This window comes from Drosophila montana, unplaced genomic scaffold, assembly GCF_035044405.1.
Source record: "Drosophila montana isolate Dmon_TW-CO22-7 unplaced genomic scaffold, ASM3504440v1 contig_402_1, whole genome shotgun sequence".
Classification (NCBI taxonomy): Eukaryota; Metazoa; Arthropoda; class Insecta; order Diptera; family Drosophilidae; genus Drosophila; species Drosophila montana.
The window spans coordinates 1,779,467-1,796,310 of NW_026998739.1; the positions used below are offsets into that span (position 1 = coordinate 1,779,467).

The 16,844-nt window shown below is 37.5% G+C and overlaps 2 protein-coding genes across 4 annotated transcripts in view; one reads left to right on the forward strand and one right to left on the reverse strand.

Annotated features, from left to right (window-relative positions):
- LOC135439312 (uncharacterized) overlaps positions 1–16,844 on the forward strand; it is a 118,295-nt gene that overhangs the window by 33,297 nt on the left and 68,154 nt on the right. The window lies entirely within an intron of this gene.
- Positions 1–16,844, reverse strand: part of lilli (lilliputian) — a 104,751-nt gene that overhangs the window by 9,565 nt on the left and 78,342 nt on the right. For 2 of the 3 annotated variants that reach the window (XM_064698017.1, XM_064698019.1), the window contains 3 exons: positions 3,679–4,512; positions 1,706–2,492; positions 308–768 (listed from right to left, as the gene is read on the reverse strand). In XM_064698017.1, coding sequence (XP_064554087.1) covers positions 308–768; positions 1,706–2,492; positions 3,679–3,800 — 1,370 coding nt within the window. In that variant the 5' untranslated portion in view covers positions 3,801–4,512. The remainder of the gene's footprint in view (positions 1–307; positions 769–1,705; positions 2,493–3,678; positions 4,513–16,844) is intronic. The other variant, XM_064698018.1, reaches the window with a different exon arrangement.

The window sequence follows — 16,844 nt, forward strand, 5'->3', positions numbered from 1 at the left end:
TTAGGAGAATCATACCCAAAGGTCAGTTCTATTAAAAAGCTAAGGTTACAATACCCTACACTTTGGTTGGTCATTATATTTATACCACGTAATATGCAGCGCTAAGAAGGATACATGTCCTTGTAAGCTTACAATTCAATTGATCGTATCTAAAGATTTTTCTATCAACATCTTTTGACCCCTTTTGGCTATTGAATTTTATATAATTCATATTCTGTTCGTCTTTCCAATTATATTCAAAATTTTCCATTCATTTTCAGCATTCTCTACTTTTTAGGTTTCTCCTCTCAGCCCCTTTTTTACTTACCACGAGTCCTGCTTTTCCAGCGAATGATTTTTTTCTGTTTTGAGGGGTTTTATCACTGGCGGCGTGGGCGACGCCTTCGGCGGCGTCGGCGTCAGCTGCTGCTGCATGGGCGCAACGGCGCCCATGGCCATGGAGGGGGGCACCGTTGTGGCACCCGCCATGGGAGGCAGTGGCAGCGGCAGCTGGCTGGCCTGCGGGGGCGTCGTCAGCAGCGGGGCAATGGGCGATGTGATCGGCGCTATCGGCGCTAGCAGCGGCGTCATTAGCGAGGAGGCGCCAGCCGCCGGCGGGGAGTTGAGGGGACCGATGGGATCCACCGCGTCAAATGCATATTTAAACTTATTGGGCCCGTTCAGGTTGTAGTTCTCGCGCATCGGCGCGTGCGGCGTCGCCGCAATCGATGTCAGCGGCGTCACGCGATAATTGTTGGTCATTTCGGTGATTATTTTGTTAATATGATTCTGTGAGAGATGGAGAAGAACAAGAGAATGTTAAACACTTGGCAATGCCGCTCAAAATGTAGATTATGCCAATATAAATATAAAGTAATAAGTATAATTTATATACAATAATATGGTTCATATCTAACTTTTATAAATTTTAATATTAATTTTAAAAATATAGGGAATTGAAATATAAATGCACGGCAAAAAATATATATAAAAAAAAAACCAAATATACCTAAATATATGTATGTATTTTACAAGTAATTTTTTATATCGCATTTTTAAATTTTTCTATGATTTTATTTGCTAATGATTTTTTTTATATGCCTTTTTTTAAAATAAAATTATATCTTTTTTTGTGTAGTAGTAATTTTTTGAACTTTTACTAATAAGAACTAAAAGGAAATTCTTTTTACAGGTTTGCCTTATGCCTGATTATTATTTGACTTTATATTATTATTAAAACACTTTTAAGCTTAAAATAAAATAAAATACAATATAAAAGTTCATAAAATTTTAGCCTATGTAGAGTGAATTTAAAGTTTGTTTTAAATTGTTTATTTAAGTCGAAAAAAAATTATTTCTAAAATTTCTGGACTACAAATCTCAATTAAATCTTATTTAAATATTTGCAGAACAAGTAATGATCGAAAAAGAAAGAGAAAAAAATGTGTATGCTGTTTTATCTGCTTAGATATTTAAATTGAATCATAATTAATGTTATCATTATTTAAAATAATTAAATAGTTTTTTAAATTATGTAATATTAATTCCAATACTCTAGTTTTTTCTTTGATTTTCAAGCAAATTTAAAAAAAAATTCTATATTTATTAAAAAGGTTTATTAATTAATTTCTTTAAGTGTTTTCCTTATAATCGATAAGTAGCTATTCTATTTATCGATAACTATTTGTATGTTAATTTGTATTTTCTCATCTCTTATTGGACTTACCTCTGGTGGCGGTGGCTGGAGTCCTGCGGTGCTGCTGGGTCGCTTGCCGCTGGCCGATGGCGGTACAAAACGTCCGCCATTGGGCAGCGCCGGCGCCGGTGGCCCCAGAAAGGACTTTTCGCGGCCATTTGGCATTTGCGTGGACATGGGCGGGCCGAGGGGCGACGACGTTGACGCTGACGTCGGTGCCGCTGTGGCATTGTTTGTGACGCTGGACGAGTTGTTGTTGTTGTTGCTGTTGTTGGAGGACGACGATGAGGATCTGGGCGGGCCACGTGGCGGCGCCATGCCGCTACTCGACGGTATGTCGTTCTTCATGGGCTGGCCTGGATATCCGCCACGCCCATTATAAGGCGGCTTATTATCGGCCTGCTTCAGATAGGTGGGCGCCCGCTGCTGCTGTTGATAGTGTTGCTGCTGCTGCTGCTGCTGCTGTGATGTGGGCAGCTGGCCAGGCACCGAGGCGGATGAGGAAGCAGATGCTGATGATGATGATGAGGAGGAGGAGGAGGAGGTGGCGGCGCTGCCAAAACCCTTCGCCAGCGCCTGCAGTCGCGCATTTGACGCACCCGGCGCCTGCCTATAAATGCCCACCGTGGAAGCATTCATATAGTCCCGGGCATGACCGAAATCACCCAGGACGGAGGTTATTTCCAGATCACCCTCGTTGGGATTGAGGCGACGCGGCTCCCCAAACAGACTAGTCTCCCGATCGTCGCTCTGAATGCCCTGTTGACGTTCATATTTTTCGCGTTCGCGTCTTTTGCGCCGTTCGGGATCCTCCATGCTGCAAAGGTGCAACAAAATGCAAGAGGAGTGCAAAAATAGATATTATAGTTAAAGAGTTTAGAACTTTCTTAACGTACAAACAGTGTATAACAACAGTATGATTTGGTTACACAATTATAAATAACAAACAAACATGACAGGCAACAACATGAACAACAACATCGACAACATCGAGAACCACAACAACGGGAAGGACAACAACAAACATGGCTTGGCGTGTAATGCAGCAGTTGACAGCAGTTTGACATGCGCTGCGCTGCGCTGCGGGTGCTATGTAAACAGTTGGGCATGCATTGTGCTTGCAGCGAATTTTGTTAGTTTTTCCAGTTTTATATTATTTAGGCATTGTCTACTTTTAATGGTTTATTGCCCTAACTATTAAGTTGCAACATAAATTCACTTGTTTAAAAAAAAAAAAAAAATTTTTACCAATTTTTATGAATTGAATAATTTGAATTGTCTAAGGACGAGAAATATCAACTCTAACTTCTGGAAGTGTTAATTTTTTACAAAAATTAACTTAAAAGACAGGTTATTATAATACAAGAACACCGCAACATTTAGAACATTTAGAACACAGTATTATAATTTCTTCAACTTAATCTATTTAATTAAAACTGTTGAAATTTGTTTTATATTTTGGAAACGATTGAATAATATTTAAAATATTTTTTTAGACATTTCAATATCAATAAATATATTTTGAGAAGGTGGCATATTTTTTCTTAATTTAAAAAACTAAAATTAATTGAATTCAATAAAGTTCTCGTATTCTGTTAACTTCCCATGAACATATCGCACGTGCAGTTATTGAACGGCTTTCAGCTCTGTTAGGCGTAAACAGTTTGACATGCACACCAGCACGGTTTGCAGAGCATGTAAACAAAATATCTGATTACGGATCAGATAGAAGGGAGTGGGTAAAATGGATTGTGTGCGTGTGTGTGCGCGTGCGTGTGTGTAGTGTAAACGCGATAATTGTTGAATTTAAATATTTGCTTTAGCGTTGGGTAGAATTTTGCATATGCTTTTATTAATAAAATAAAATATTTTTGGGCGCATGCTAAAACGTACACACACATAGTAACTAACAAATACGGAATGAGTGTGGGTGCGGGGAAGGGGGTGAGTGGGGGGTTTCAGGCTTGAACACACAGCGCAACGTAATGACTCTCAAAACTTACTTATAATTCAGGTTGAACGAATTGTTATTGTACTGCAGTAGTTGTTGTTGCTGCAGCAGCTGCTGTTGTTGCTGTTGATGGTGTTGCTGCTGCTGGTGTTGTTGTTGTTGCTGTTGTGCCATAACGCGCGCTTCATACAAATACTTTTTTAATTAGATTCGCCGGCGTCGCGAACACAACACGCAAACAAGCAAAAAAAAGGAACACACACACAGAGACAACAAAAACCGAGAAAAAAAAACGTTTATGTATGTGAATTGGTATGTGTGGGTGTGTGTGTATTGGGGTAAACGGAAAGTGTTTGTAAAAGTTTGTCGCGCTCGTTCTTTCGCTCTCTTTCTCTTGCTTTGACGCGCCTATGTTATCGTTGTGATTTTGCCCTTGTGATGGCAGCAGCGGCGTCGCGGCGATTTGTATTGTTTGTTGTTGCTCTCTTGAATTTCTTTTGCCTTTCTTGTTATTGTTGCTGCCCTTGTGTGTGGCCGCAACATTTTCGCTGTCATTTGCTGCGCGCTGTCAAAGCTGCTGCTGTTGCTGGTGCTCTCTGCGTGTGTGTGTGTGTGTGTCTCTCTCTATCTCTCGCTCTCTCTCTCTTTCTCGTTCAGGCACCGGCCTTTTATACAGTTTTGGAAGCACTAAGCGTGTCTATTTTGTTAGTTCGTTGCGTTTAAGTAGAAAAATGTATGAACGAATTTTTTTTTTTTTTTTGTTTACAGCCTTATCAGTTTAAATGCCGATTTTGGTTACATTTGTTCTTGTTATTTTGATTACATGTAAGTCTTTTTATTGCTTTGGGTGTGTGTAGTTTGTGTAACAAATTTAAAGTTGCAGTACCTGTAAAATAAACAGAGAAAAAAATTGCAAATTAATATTATGTGAGTTCTGCAGAATACTTAAAAACTAATAGACACTTTTTAAAATAAATCACCTTAAGCAATTCAAAGAATATACCTTGGGCTAACATACATAAAGGCAAAGACAAGGACAGGCTAACGGGCATCGTTACTTCTTGTTATAGAAGAGACGACATCCACGGTCCCTTACACACTCACATATGCACACAGCTGCTCACATGCTGGGATTAAGCTGCTTTGCTTTTGCCGCCGTCGCCGTGACGTTGAACCACTTTTCAAACTAACAACAACAACAACACTGGAAGTGTAATGCTCAGATTCACTTAGCCTGCCAAACCTGAGCAGAACAGCGGGAGAGAGAGAAAGAGAAGACAAGCCACGCTTTTAGGCAATGGCTTAAGCGCTGCTTTAATGCAGCTGATGTAATCTAAGTGCATCTAAGAGAGTGAGCGTTAACGGAACCAATAAAATTGAGCTCGGATACATTTTGGGTAATTGCACTTTTAAGTGGAGAATTTGTAGAGAATTTGTAAATACTAGAAAATATTTAAACACATTTTAAGACAAATTTAAAAACACGTTTATTTCTAAGCCAATAAAACAGCAAACGAAAAAATAAATTTCAAACTTTGCAAATTCCAAACTCTGTTATAAAATCAACAGTTAAAGCTCAGCAGCTAGACCAAAGACAAATTGTGGTAGCTTTAGATTAAATGGCCGCACATTAAAGCTACACTCACACACACACAGCCAAAGAGAGGGAAAGAGAGCACGTCACCCACAAGAGACAACAACAATATATAAATTAGGCAATGGCCGTAGACCAAAAATAGAAAAAAGGGACAACAAAAACTTTGTCAAGCTTTTTGCTCGTCTATTTGTCTGTTGCTGACTTGTCTTCATTCATTTTTCTTGTGTGCATAAACTATTTGGCAGCACTGTGCGAGTGTCCATCTAGCCAGAGAAATAAAATAATTAAATGTTGGTCCAGCGTTGGATTCTGGACTCGCTTTTTGGCTCTTCAGTTGAGATGCTAACAAAATTTATAAGACAAATAAATTTTAACAGCAGCAGCAGCGGCAGCAGCAGCAAAAGCATAAAAACATCCCAAAAACACAGCAGATTTGTGGCGGCACCCTCAGCGCCCGCTCCCATTTCCTTCCTTCGCCTTGCACAGCTGTAAAAGGGTCAACATTGTGCGTCTGATGTCCTGTGACCAGAAAATTAATTTAACTGACACGTTTTTCATTCCACATAAATAAAAAGTACATTTTTTGTCATAAATAAAATTGCGTTGCATACGCCAAGGAGTCTGGCCGGCATATTGTAAAGCGGGTGGAAATTTTCACAGCTGACATGGAAATGAAAACTTTTTGATTTGTGCTAGTGAATAGAACCAGCTGCTCGAAATTTTAAAGCGATCATTAATTATAATATTAAGTGAGAAAACGTGTTGTCTAAAGTTTAGTGAGTTTTAAAAAGTTACCCAACTCGTGACATACAAGAGAACGCTTCACATTAGCTATCAGAAATAGAGAGGCTAGAGTGTAAGCCCAATGGAAAGTGAAAGCTCAACATTCTTGTAGGCATTACATGTTTTTTTGAGAATCGCATAGAAGGCCGTTTTGTATAAATTGAAGAAAAAGATAGGAATTTAAAAAGACACATCTCCTACACATCTGTAACGGAGGCGCATTTTTCTGTGGCTTACATCAGATTAAACTCTCAGCTAAATATAACTGAAATGTTTAAAAGAAATTAAATATATTTCTTTAAGTAGAAACACACTTGTGCTAATAAATGCAAGGAAACAAAACAAGCGGGAAAATACAAATTAAATTTTTGGCTAGAAATAAAATCAGTTGAAGTTCTGATTCTGTGAACTTCTTTTCTCACTTTGTAAATTAATCATGTTTCTTATTGATTACAAAAGTTTGCTGATGCTTGGGCACATACTCGCAGTTAAAAACAGAAGCAAAAAGATATTGGAAAAAAAGCCTTGGCAAACGCTTGGGGCCTTAAACATTTTCAATTTTTATGTTTTCTACCCAAATCGAGTCCCCCGCTCGTGCATGTCTATTTATTTACTTTTGGGTTTTCTTTCTTATTTTATTTTTTTTAACAGGAAGAAGGTTCGGCAGGAGCAGAGGGGGCAGAGGCGTACCTACACAGCAAATATGATGACGACGTGGCGCAGCTGTTTACCGTTCGTTCGTTCGTTCCGTTCATTCGTTGCCTACTTTAGGGAGTTGCTCCCCGCCCCATCGCCCCCCCCCCCCTGCCATATCCTCCGCCTGATATTCGCAGCAGAAGCCGGCCGGCAAGCCACAGAGGCTCCTCCTCTTCGAGGCCCCGACTGTGGCATATGTTATGAATTTTATGCAAATATGCTGCGCCTCTCGTTACCAATACTATCTCCCCCCCCCCCCCCCCCCCCCGCACAACCAACCCCTCCTCATGGCTGCTTGCAACACTTTACCCACGACGCGGCAGACATGTATGCAAAAAGTTTAAGAATATTCGCCATGTTGTGCAATTTTTTTTTTCATTTTTGTTTTTCTCAGTGTTTGCCATTCTATTAACATTTAAATCAGCTTTCGGTTAAGATTTTGAGCCAAAAGGGTCGCTTGTTTTATACTTAAATAACTGTCTATCGGTCGATTTATTAACTTTCTTAACTAAATTAGATCAAAGCCTTTCAAAGTAATGCAACTTTAAGAAAAGTAGACAAAATATAAAGATAAATAGCGTAAGCTTCATTTAATGTAAGCCATTAAACAAAAAAAACAGGGTATGAATTTATCATAAGATGATTTCAAAACTAAATTTTAAAATTGTTTTATAGTGTAAATATTGTGGAAAGATATTGACAATTTTGATAGCGAATTGCTTTAAAATTCAAGGTTTGATTTGCATGCCGAATAAAAGAATAGGCGAGGTTTTCAAGGCATTTTCCTGTGGCTCATCATGAATCATTTAACAACTTGTACAAACATTAAATTGCGCATGAGAATCCTTTTTACAAAAGGGGCCGACACAAGCTGCCTCGGCATACAAAATTCAATTCAATTCAATTCTGGGAGTAGTCACAGGACACACAAGCGGACACAAGGACACAAGGACACGGACGACACATGCGACTAATTTCATATTCATATGCATATTTAGACTAACTACCGAGCCGTAAGCAGTAGGGCAACTGAAAAGCGAGCAAGAGAATCTCAGGCTATGCCAGTATAGAAAAGGATGTGTGTGAGTGTGTGGGTGTGTGTGTGTGCATGTGTGTGTGAAGGAAAAGCAAAAGGCAGGCGACGACGACGACGACGACGACGACGACGACGACGACGATGACGATGAGAACGACTTCATGCACATTGGCACGCCTAATTTATAACACAAAAGTCTACTTAACTCCCCAATGCCAACTATGCAAAGGCAGCGGGAGTGAAAGGCAGTCGGGCGCGCTAAGCCGCCAAGTGCTGGACGAAGGAGCTTCCCAGACTACAAGCGAGAGTGAGAGAGACACCGATTCAGAGGGAGAGAGAGAGCAAGAGAGACAGAGGAAAGATACTAGATACCTAGCTAGAGAGCAAGGTAACGGTGCAAAATAGTAATTAAAAGTTGCACGAGTTCAAGCTATAAATAAGCAAAAAAAAAAGTATTAAAAATTTATTTTAAAAAATAATAAATAATTTTAAATTTAAATATTTAAAGTTTTTTAAATTAAATTATAAATTTAAATTATATTTGAAATATTTATCATTTTTTAATTATATGATGAAAACTTTTTTTATATAAAGACAAAAAACTAAAATAATATTTTATACGAGCACAAAATATTTAAATAATACAAGCAAAAAATATCGTAAGGATATATTTGTTTGTAAAATAGAAATATCATTTAGACGATTATGCGATTATTCTAACGATTTTTATTCTATTAAAATATGTAGATAGTTCTTATTCTTCTTTTAAACTACAGATTTTAGAACAAAATAATTTTTGTACCAACAAAAACTGCTAAAATCTCTCATAAAACAAATGGATAATTCATGGGGTTATTTTTATTATATTTTACGATACAAATAACGTTAATTTTATTTAAATTAAAAATGTTTGGCTTTTTGTGATTTTAATAAAAAAATATGTGTTATTTTCAGATAATTTTAAAAATTTTAATTTAGATAAAATAAAAAGGATTTATTTTCTTTTTTGCTATAAGATAATTTCAATCATTTCAGATTAACAATTTTTTTAAAAGTTTAAGAAATCTAAAATAATTTGATAAGCTAACGTTGCAATTGCTGAAAGCATAATGTTCTGTTTGAAAGCAAAAATTGTATATCTTCTAGGTCTAGGTCATATCTTACACGAATATATAGATTCTTAAAGCACGAGCGCTTTCGTGACACGACACGCGCTCATCCCTAGCAGCAATGCTTGTGGGACCAGTGCATAAACAAAAGCCGAACCATGTGTGGGTGGATTTGGTGGTTTTGCCCAAGCTGCCACTTGCTGGCTGCTTTTACTGTGTCTGTGTGTCTGTCCGCCCATCTCTCCGTCTGTCTGTCTCTCTGTCTGTCTGTGTGTTTGTGTCTGTATACATGGGTACAGGATTTATTATCAAATGGGCGCCATAGACTAACGACGATAGCCACAGTTCCAAACCAAGTTGCTTTCCCTGCCTTTACACTTCCGTTGTCTTCCTGCCTGTCTCTCTGCCTCTGTCTGTCTGTCTGTCTGTCTGTCCGACAGTCTGCCGCGGTGTGCAGAGAGTCAACAAATTTTATGGCACTCATTAAACTTTCTTTCAGCAAAATGCGCCAGCGACTCGAGTCCAATTGCGACCTGAGTAGAGTCGAGTCTCTATGTTTTGTGTCTAGTTAATTTATTTCTTTAAACGTGCGACCATATAGTTGACGCCCCTCCCTCTCCCACTCCCACTCTCTTTTTCTCTCTTTCTCTCAGTGTCTCCCTGCGCTGAAATTTATTTAATTATTTTGAGTAGTTTAGCATTAAGTCGTGTGTAAAATCAATCTGGAATCACAGATGGGGCACATGTCTGCCTTCAATAATTGCAGTTGCTTTCAACTAAAATCATTTTGCAAAGTTTTAAGCGAATTTGAAAAGCATTCAATATACTAAAAGTATTTCTTCTTTAATACATCTAATTGAAGTTAATGACGTTTCTTAACTCTTCATTAACATTTTCTGTTAGGCATTTGCTGTTAACAAACTGTTATGCGAAATATGTTATGTTTTGAAATAAAAAAATACAATTTTTCTCTTTTATATCAGTCTGTAAATTCAAATGAATGTTTCACTTATAAGTTTTCCCTTAGGTTTGCTAAAAGGTCAAAGAGCAATACGCATGAAGATATATTTATATTTATTTAATTTGCAGTGAAAGCAAACAGAACGGACGGTACTTTAACATTCCGTCTCGATTTTTATTTAATAATTTAATTAATTAACATACCTTTGTTGGCTTTGTGCTGACTTTTACCAACAAATTTGTGCGTGTGTGCGTGTTTGCTTACATGAAAAGTTTGTCATGTATTTAATTGTAGAACAAATGCAATTTACACATTCTGTTGCATGTTTTCGAGTGCGTCGCATATGTTGCAATTTCACAAAGTTAAGTGGCAAAAAAGGACAAGGACAAGTTTTCAAAATTTAATTCAATTTTACGTTTCAACATTAGCCTTGTGGCAAATATGATGAAGTACAAATTTCAAATTTAATATAAATTTAAAGCTTAGCTTGTCAAAGAGATTCATTTAATCATGAATATATATATATTTGAGATATATATATATGTTTTTTAAATTTAACTTCATTTTTTACAATACATATTTTAAGTACTAGAAATGTATTAATTTTCAAATTTAAGTAAATATTTAAATCTTTTTTAACTATTAAAATATGTACCCAATATAAGTATAGACCTCCACAGCAAACGTGAGGGAGTATGTGTTTAAATTCCTAAAGACGACAATCTGAATACGATCTATATAGAGGGAATTAATTTTTGGTATTTAGTAGTTGCTCCTAGAAATAACTAGCGCTCTTTAAGCCAACTACAATCTTTACAAACAAATGGATGCTGCTTGGTTTGGAAAGTGTTCAAAGTTAATTTGAGGCTGGATTATTTTTGCTTTAGCCGTTGGCTGTAATCGCAGCAAATGCGCCTCGACTGGCAATCAGTTGCAGTTGCAATCAATTTCATGTGCACACACACTTGACGGGATCCGTTCAGGCTGGCGCTGCTGCGGCTCCTGCTCATCCCGCTCATCCCGCTCAGCCTGCCTCGTGCAGCTGCTCAGGCTCAGGCTCAGGCTCAGGTTGTATGTCAAGTTGCTTTACCTGGCACTTATCTATTATCTGCATACGGCGCTTATCTAACGCAACTGCCGCCATTGCACCTGTTCGACTTGGCTTCAACATCCTGTCATAGCCTCCTCTCATCTTCCTCGTCCACTGCTTCGCCTTCTGCTTCTTCTTTTATGCCCGCTTGTGCTACATATTGATGCTGACGCATATTTCCTGCTTCATTAACAGCAACGCCGCCATAAAGTATGCAACACCCCGACAAATGTTTAAGCCAAAGAAAAATATCATAAAAAAAAAAAAGAAACTGCACTGCGTTTTCTTTCTTTCCTCTCGTTTTGCTTCTCATTTCCCAAACCGCTTTTCACCTGGCGTTTGCTTTTAACGAGCCGTCGCCTTCTCCCTTGCCGCACCTACCCTTCCGCTCTGCCCACATGCAGCTCCCCTCCTTTTGCCTAGTTAACGTCGTCCTGTCAGTCCTTTTGCTGTCCAGGAACCCCGCACTTGCTGTTCGCTGGCTTGGTCACTTTATGTTTGTTCTACTCTTCCCTTGGCTTTAACGCGCTCCGCTTTCTCATTTCCTTTTGCCCTACAATATTTTTCCATTTCGTTTTTGTATACCCTGTATATATATATATACATGAAAATGATGTCGCCATTTTGCTGATAGGCAACGGGGAAAAGTCAAGTTTACATTAGATTTTAGAGCAAACAGTTGACAATTGCCGAGAGCAAAACAGTGTTGCAAACTACTGAAATTTGCATTTAAATCAGCTACAGAATTTCAAAAGGCTCTTTAAAAAGTATGTCCTAAGTAAAGACAGCATGTTTTCTTATATAATGTCATATCATATCAATCAATATAATACCATCTAGGTAAAATTAAGTCAGTTTTTCTATTCCTATTTATTATATAGGTATAATTTATGCCTTTTTGTTTGCAGTTGCTTGAGAATTTCAGAAATTGAGCTCATGTTTGGTCTGGAACATCTGAGAAAAACAGGTAGATATTTAGGGCACTTTTTTCGATAATTATTTATTATATTTATATATTGCGAACGTGTGCAATTAAAATATGAAAATCTCTAAATATTTTTGGTAGAAAATAAATTTATAACAGCTGTGCTTCATTTAAAAATTTGAATGTTTTTATAAAGTGCTGACATTTCTATTTTAGATATTATTGATGTGGGACATTGTTAAAAAATGCACTCATATCAAATCAAAGTTCTCCAGCAAAACAGGACATATTAATAAAGTATCCCTATAGTTTTTATCCCTCTAGTTTTTAATAATTAATAGAACTACATTTAGCTTTAATTTGAATATATTTTGAATTTCCGTTTACTTTTACGAATTTGATTGATGTAAAAATCATTAAATGTTCTTTTCATTTAATAATTCATATCCGAAAATGGTTTTAATCTTAACCAAGTTTGAAATGCTTTTGTATAAGTTCCTAACTTAGTTTTTGACTATATATTCGATTCTCCTCTGATATAATAAATAATATTTATATGTATGACATAAAAGATATCGAAGAACCGAGCGTATTTCGCACGTGGCTCAATATCTTATTAGTATGTAATACGCTTAGTTCTTCAATATCCTAGCATAACCTACTTTTTTTATGGCTTCTTTATTGTGACAATGGCATACAGGGGTTTTTCCTAGTCGCGTCAGTTTTTTTTAGCTACAGTTGGTTTTTATTCTCACTTCCGGCTTTTTGCTATTCCTGCGTGTATTGCCTTCTGCTTTCTGCTGCTCTCTCTCTCTAATCTTGTTGTCGTTTTAGTTGCTGCCTTGCGGCTTGATTTGATTAAAATGATAATAGTTTTTGGGATTTAACTTAAATTGATGTGGGTTAGTCGTCCACAAAGTCCCCAACTCAATAATGCGCTGCAAAGCAAATACACAAGCCACGCACAGCTTCTTCGTTTCGCTGCTTTTCTTTTTATTTTCCCTTTTTCTGCCCATTTCCTTGCTACAAATTGGGCAAATTTTTTAAAGAAAATGCACAACAAATAAGAGCAAGAAGCAGCAGCAACAGCAAAAGAAAATGCATAAGCTGCAACATAAAAGTTCCATTAATAAAATTGCATGAAAAAAATGCTGCAATGCCTCGCAATAGTTGTTTCTTTCTTTGAATATATACATATATTTTGTTTATGGTCCTGTGGCCTCTTTTATGTCCTTCGAGAACTGGCCTAAAACCCAAAAAACACACGGCTAAAAGCTTGCCCGGCAGCAACTGGCCTTAAATTGTCCGGGCTAAATGTAGGCATGTAGACGAGGAGCCTGTTCGCTTGGCAACTTTAAGGGCCACGTGTTCGGTGGGCTCAGCCCCACCGCCACGCCCACTAACTCAAGCCACAACTGCCTGCCCGGCGGTCTGCGGTTAACCATCGTCATTTTGTGCAAGGTCCTGCAGCAGATCCTGTTGCCTGCCGCCGCCGTCGCTGTCTGATGAAGTGCAAATTCATAAAATAATCATTTTTAAGACCAAAAACGACTTTGAAGTAATTTACTCAAAGAGAAAAAAAGGAGGCACGATATAAAATTGTGTTGCAGCTTAAGTTTTAAATATATGTACATACATATTTTTTTCTGCGTTTTTGAGGAGTTTGGGCGTGTCCTAGCCGCAGCCCTAAGCAGCTTATCAAGTGAAAAACTTTTCATCTACATAAAAAATTTGTTAGCAATTTGTTGGCTTTTGGAAATGAGCCATGGGAAAAGTCGTGAAAAAAGAATCTCAAAAAGAGGAAGCGTGCTTAGCACATAAACAGAAAATGTATTTAAACAAGTTAAATTAAGCTAAAATCGTTTTAATGACAATCAAAAATGAAAACTCCTTAGCCTTAGCAACATTTTGCTGAGACTAGCAACATAAACATGTTGCCAGTGAAAAGCATATATTTCGCTGACTATTAAAAATAATATTTCAACCTATTTCTTAAATTTTCAAATTGAATTAAAATACTGAAATGTTTAGCTACAAAGTTTAGTAACATTTCATTTGTATAGCAACTTAGAGGAACAACTTTTGGCACAAACAACTTAAGTAAGTACTGCAAGTAAATAAATATAGAATGCATTGCATATTAATTTATGGACACTCAACTTCAATTCACATTCTCTTAAATTCCACGTTTCCTGTCTCATTTCATAAGCCCGCCATTTCTGTGATCTTCTGATGAGCCGCGCTCACTTAATTTTTTGTGCAAGCCACAGTTTTACAGCCACTGCGGTTTGGCAACTTTAAATTGCCAACTAATTGCTAGGGAGTAAAAAAAAACAGTTTCATGTGCAGTGCTTGCCAAACTTTTCAAGCTGGCTCAGTGAACCTTATCTAGGAATTTTTTTTGTTGTGCTGTTGTTGCCTTGGCTACATTTGAAATAAATATATCTAAAAGTTTCGTCAGAGTTTTACTCTTTTATCTAGTCGCTGCTCTACTGCCCTCTCTCTTTCTCTGGTTCTATCTTTCTGACAAACACACATTGTCAGTGCATTTACTGTATTTTATTTATTTTTATTTTTTGCCTAGTTGCGTTTCCTCTTTTACTTCATATGTGTTGCTTGTGTGTGTGTGTGTGCGCGTTTGTGTAATCTATATTATAACAAACCCTCCCCCTCCCCACTCCGTTCCCTTTGCACAGACGAAAAGTTCACTTTGATAGTTTGGCAACATTTTTTGGCGCTTTGGGTTTGCCGCTGTCGCTGCTGCCGTCGCCGCTGTTTTTGACAACTTATTCGTGCGTCGTAATCGTCGACGTCGACGTTCGCGTCGCTTGTGATGCTGCTTGTGTGTGCTTGTCTCTCTCTCACTCAAACTAACACACTCACACACACACATGCTCTCTCCACGCAGTTAACTGTTTTTGTATAACTCCATCTCAATTGCTGCCTTTGGCAACATGTGCGCTTTTGTCCGTCCGTATGCATGTGCTCGTGTGTGTGTGTGTGTTTGTGCGTGCTCTTTCTATATATGTTCCTCTCACTAGCTCTTGCGCCGGCCGGCGTTTGTATTTTGCTCTTCCTACTCCGGCTGCCGCTGCCCATTAAATTTGCCGTTTTTGCGTTCATTTTTTTTAGTTCTTGAATTGTTGTTTTGTAGCCTGCTTTTGGGCTGTATTGATTACGTATGTATGCTTGTGAGTGGGAGGGGCAGCCATTTTGTGGCCACATTTTTATGGCTTTACCATGAATGTCATTTCGAACTTTGAATTGAGAAGCGATGACCAAAGCTGTTAATAAGCAGCTTTTATGAAGTAAAACTATACAACTATTTATTGAAGCTCCATAAAACTTATACAGCACATAACATTATGTTAAGGAAATATCAGTTCTTAATAACACGATGCTGGTAAAGACAGCCAATTAGCATACTATTAAAGACTGTAATGCCTAACATAATGTTAACTTCGTTTTTCAACATAATATGCGCTTAATGTTAAGCGCGTTGCTTAGCTTTAAATACAACTAAATAATATTGTATAATTTTTCGCTTGACACAAGAATTTAAGCATTGATTAGCCTTTTTTATAACCAACATTTATACATAAATTTATATATTTATATGGTAAATAAAATATGGGTTTTTGTGACCAAAAAGGTATAGACGACGGGCAAATCAATTAAGTTAATGAAAACTGTTTAGTTATGCACAACAGCTACTAAAATATGCACTTGACACTGCCAGACAGAGAGAGAGAAAGAGTGAGATAGACATAGTGTGCATAAAAGAGACAACAAGTCTATGCAAGTTATTTTGGGCAACGAAAATTCTTTGACACTTGCTCCCCAGATGGCCCAACATAACTCAACTCGGGCGAGGAGTGGAGGGGCTGGAGGGTATGTGTGTCTCATGGCCTTTTTGGATGCTGTTGGCCTATTGAGTGTTTCATAAATTATGAACTTGTGACATGTGTAAATGTTGCATATTTAATGATATTTATCAAACAACATTTGTAGCAGATAATTTGCTTTGCAATTTCCATTTGGTGACAAGCCAGCCACGGAGTGAGGGGGTTGCTCTAAAGGGGGTCGCCGGATTTATCCATTTGACCGCAAATCGCGCTTCTGTCAGAATAGAAAATGTGCTAATTTGTCTTCGAGTCGCTTTCGGCGAGATAATTACAAGAACCCATGGAGTCAGTCAGAGAGGGGGCTGTGGGAGCTGTGGTACTTGGGCAAATGTAACAAAATGTTGTGGGCGTGGACGCAGCTAATAAATTATCGCACAATTTGCTTGAAGGCAGAGTGAAAAACTATTTCGCTTTTTCATCGAGTTGCGCGCGATGGGAGCTACGAAAACTTTTAACAAGTTGGCAACTGACAGCTACAACAACAACAACAAGAAAATCAACAGAAACAAGAACAATAACAACAGCAACAACATGGAGGTAGGTCCAATAAAAACGTTTAATCAATTAAATTCAATTAAATTGTGAAAATCACAAAAACGTGCGGACAGACAAGTGAACAAACAACAACTGGCAGATGTTTAATGGAGAATCCAGAATCAAGGCTAAATGCAAAAGCAACAAATAAAGGCAGATATAAAAGAGCACAAAAGCTAATTTACAACAATTTAATTAAGAGGTTTTTAGATTTAAAAAACACTCGTGATTTGTTAAAGCTACCATTTGTTACCGATTGATATAGAGGACTTAGTTTTGATTTTATAATTAGAAGCTATTTAACACGCGCTTTTCATGCATATTACAAATATTTATCATGTATCGATACATATCGATAACCAATATAACGATAGTTACATATCGATAGCTATTCTAAGTGCGAGCAATATTCTCTTCTAGATCATCCAAGCTACAATATGTACAAGTCAGTAAAAACTTAATGATGCAATCAATAACTCAGTAATACAGTTATCGATAACTACACTATCACTCGACGCAGTCCACAGCATATTATCGATATACTATCTACTTTAACTTTTCGTGCCACTTTTTTCAATCTTA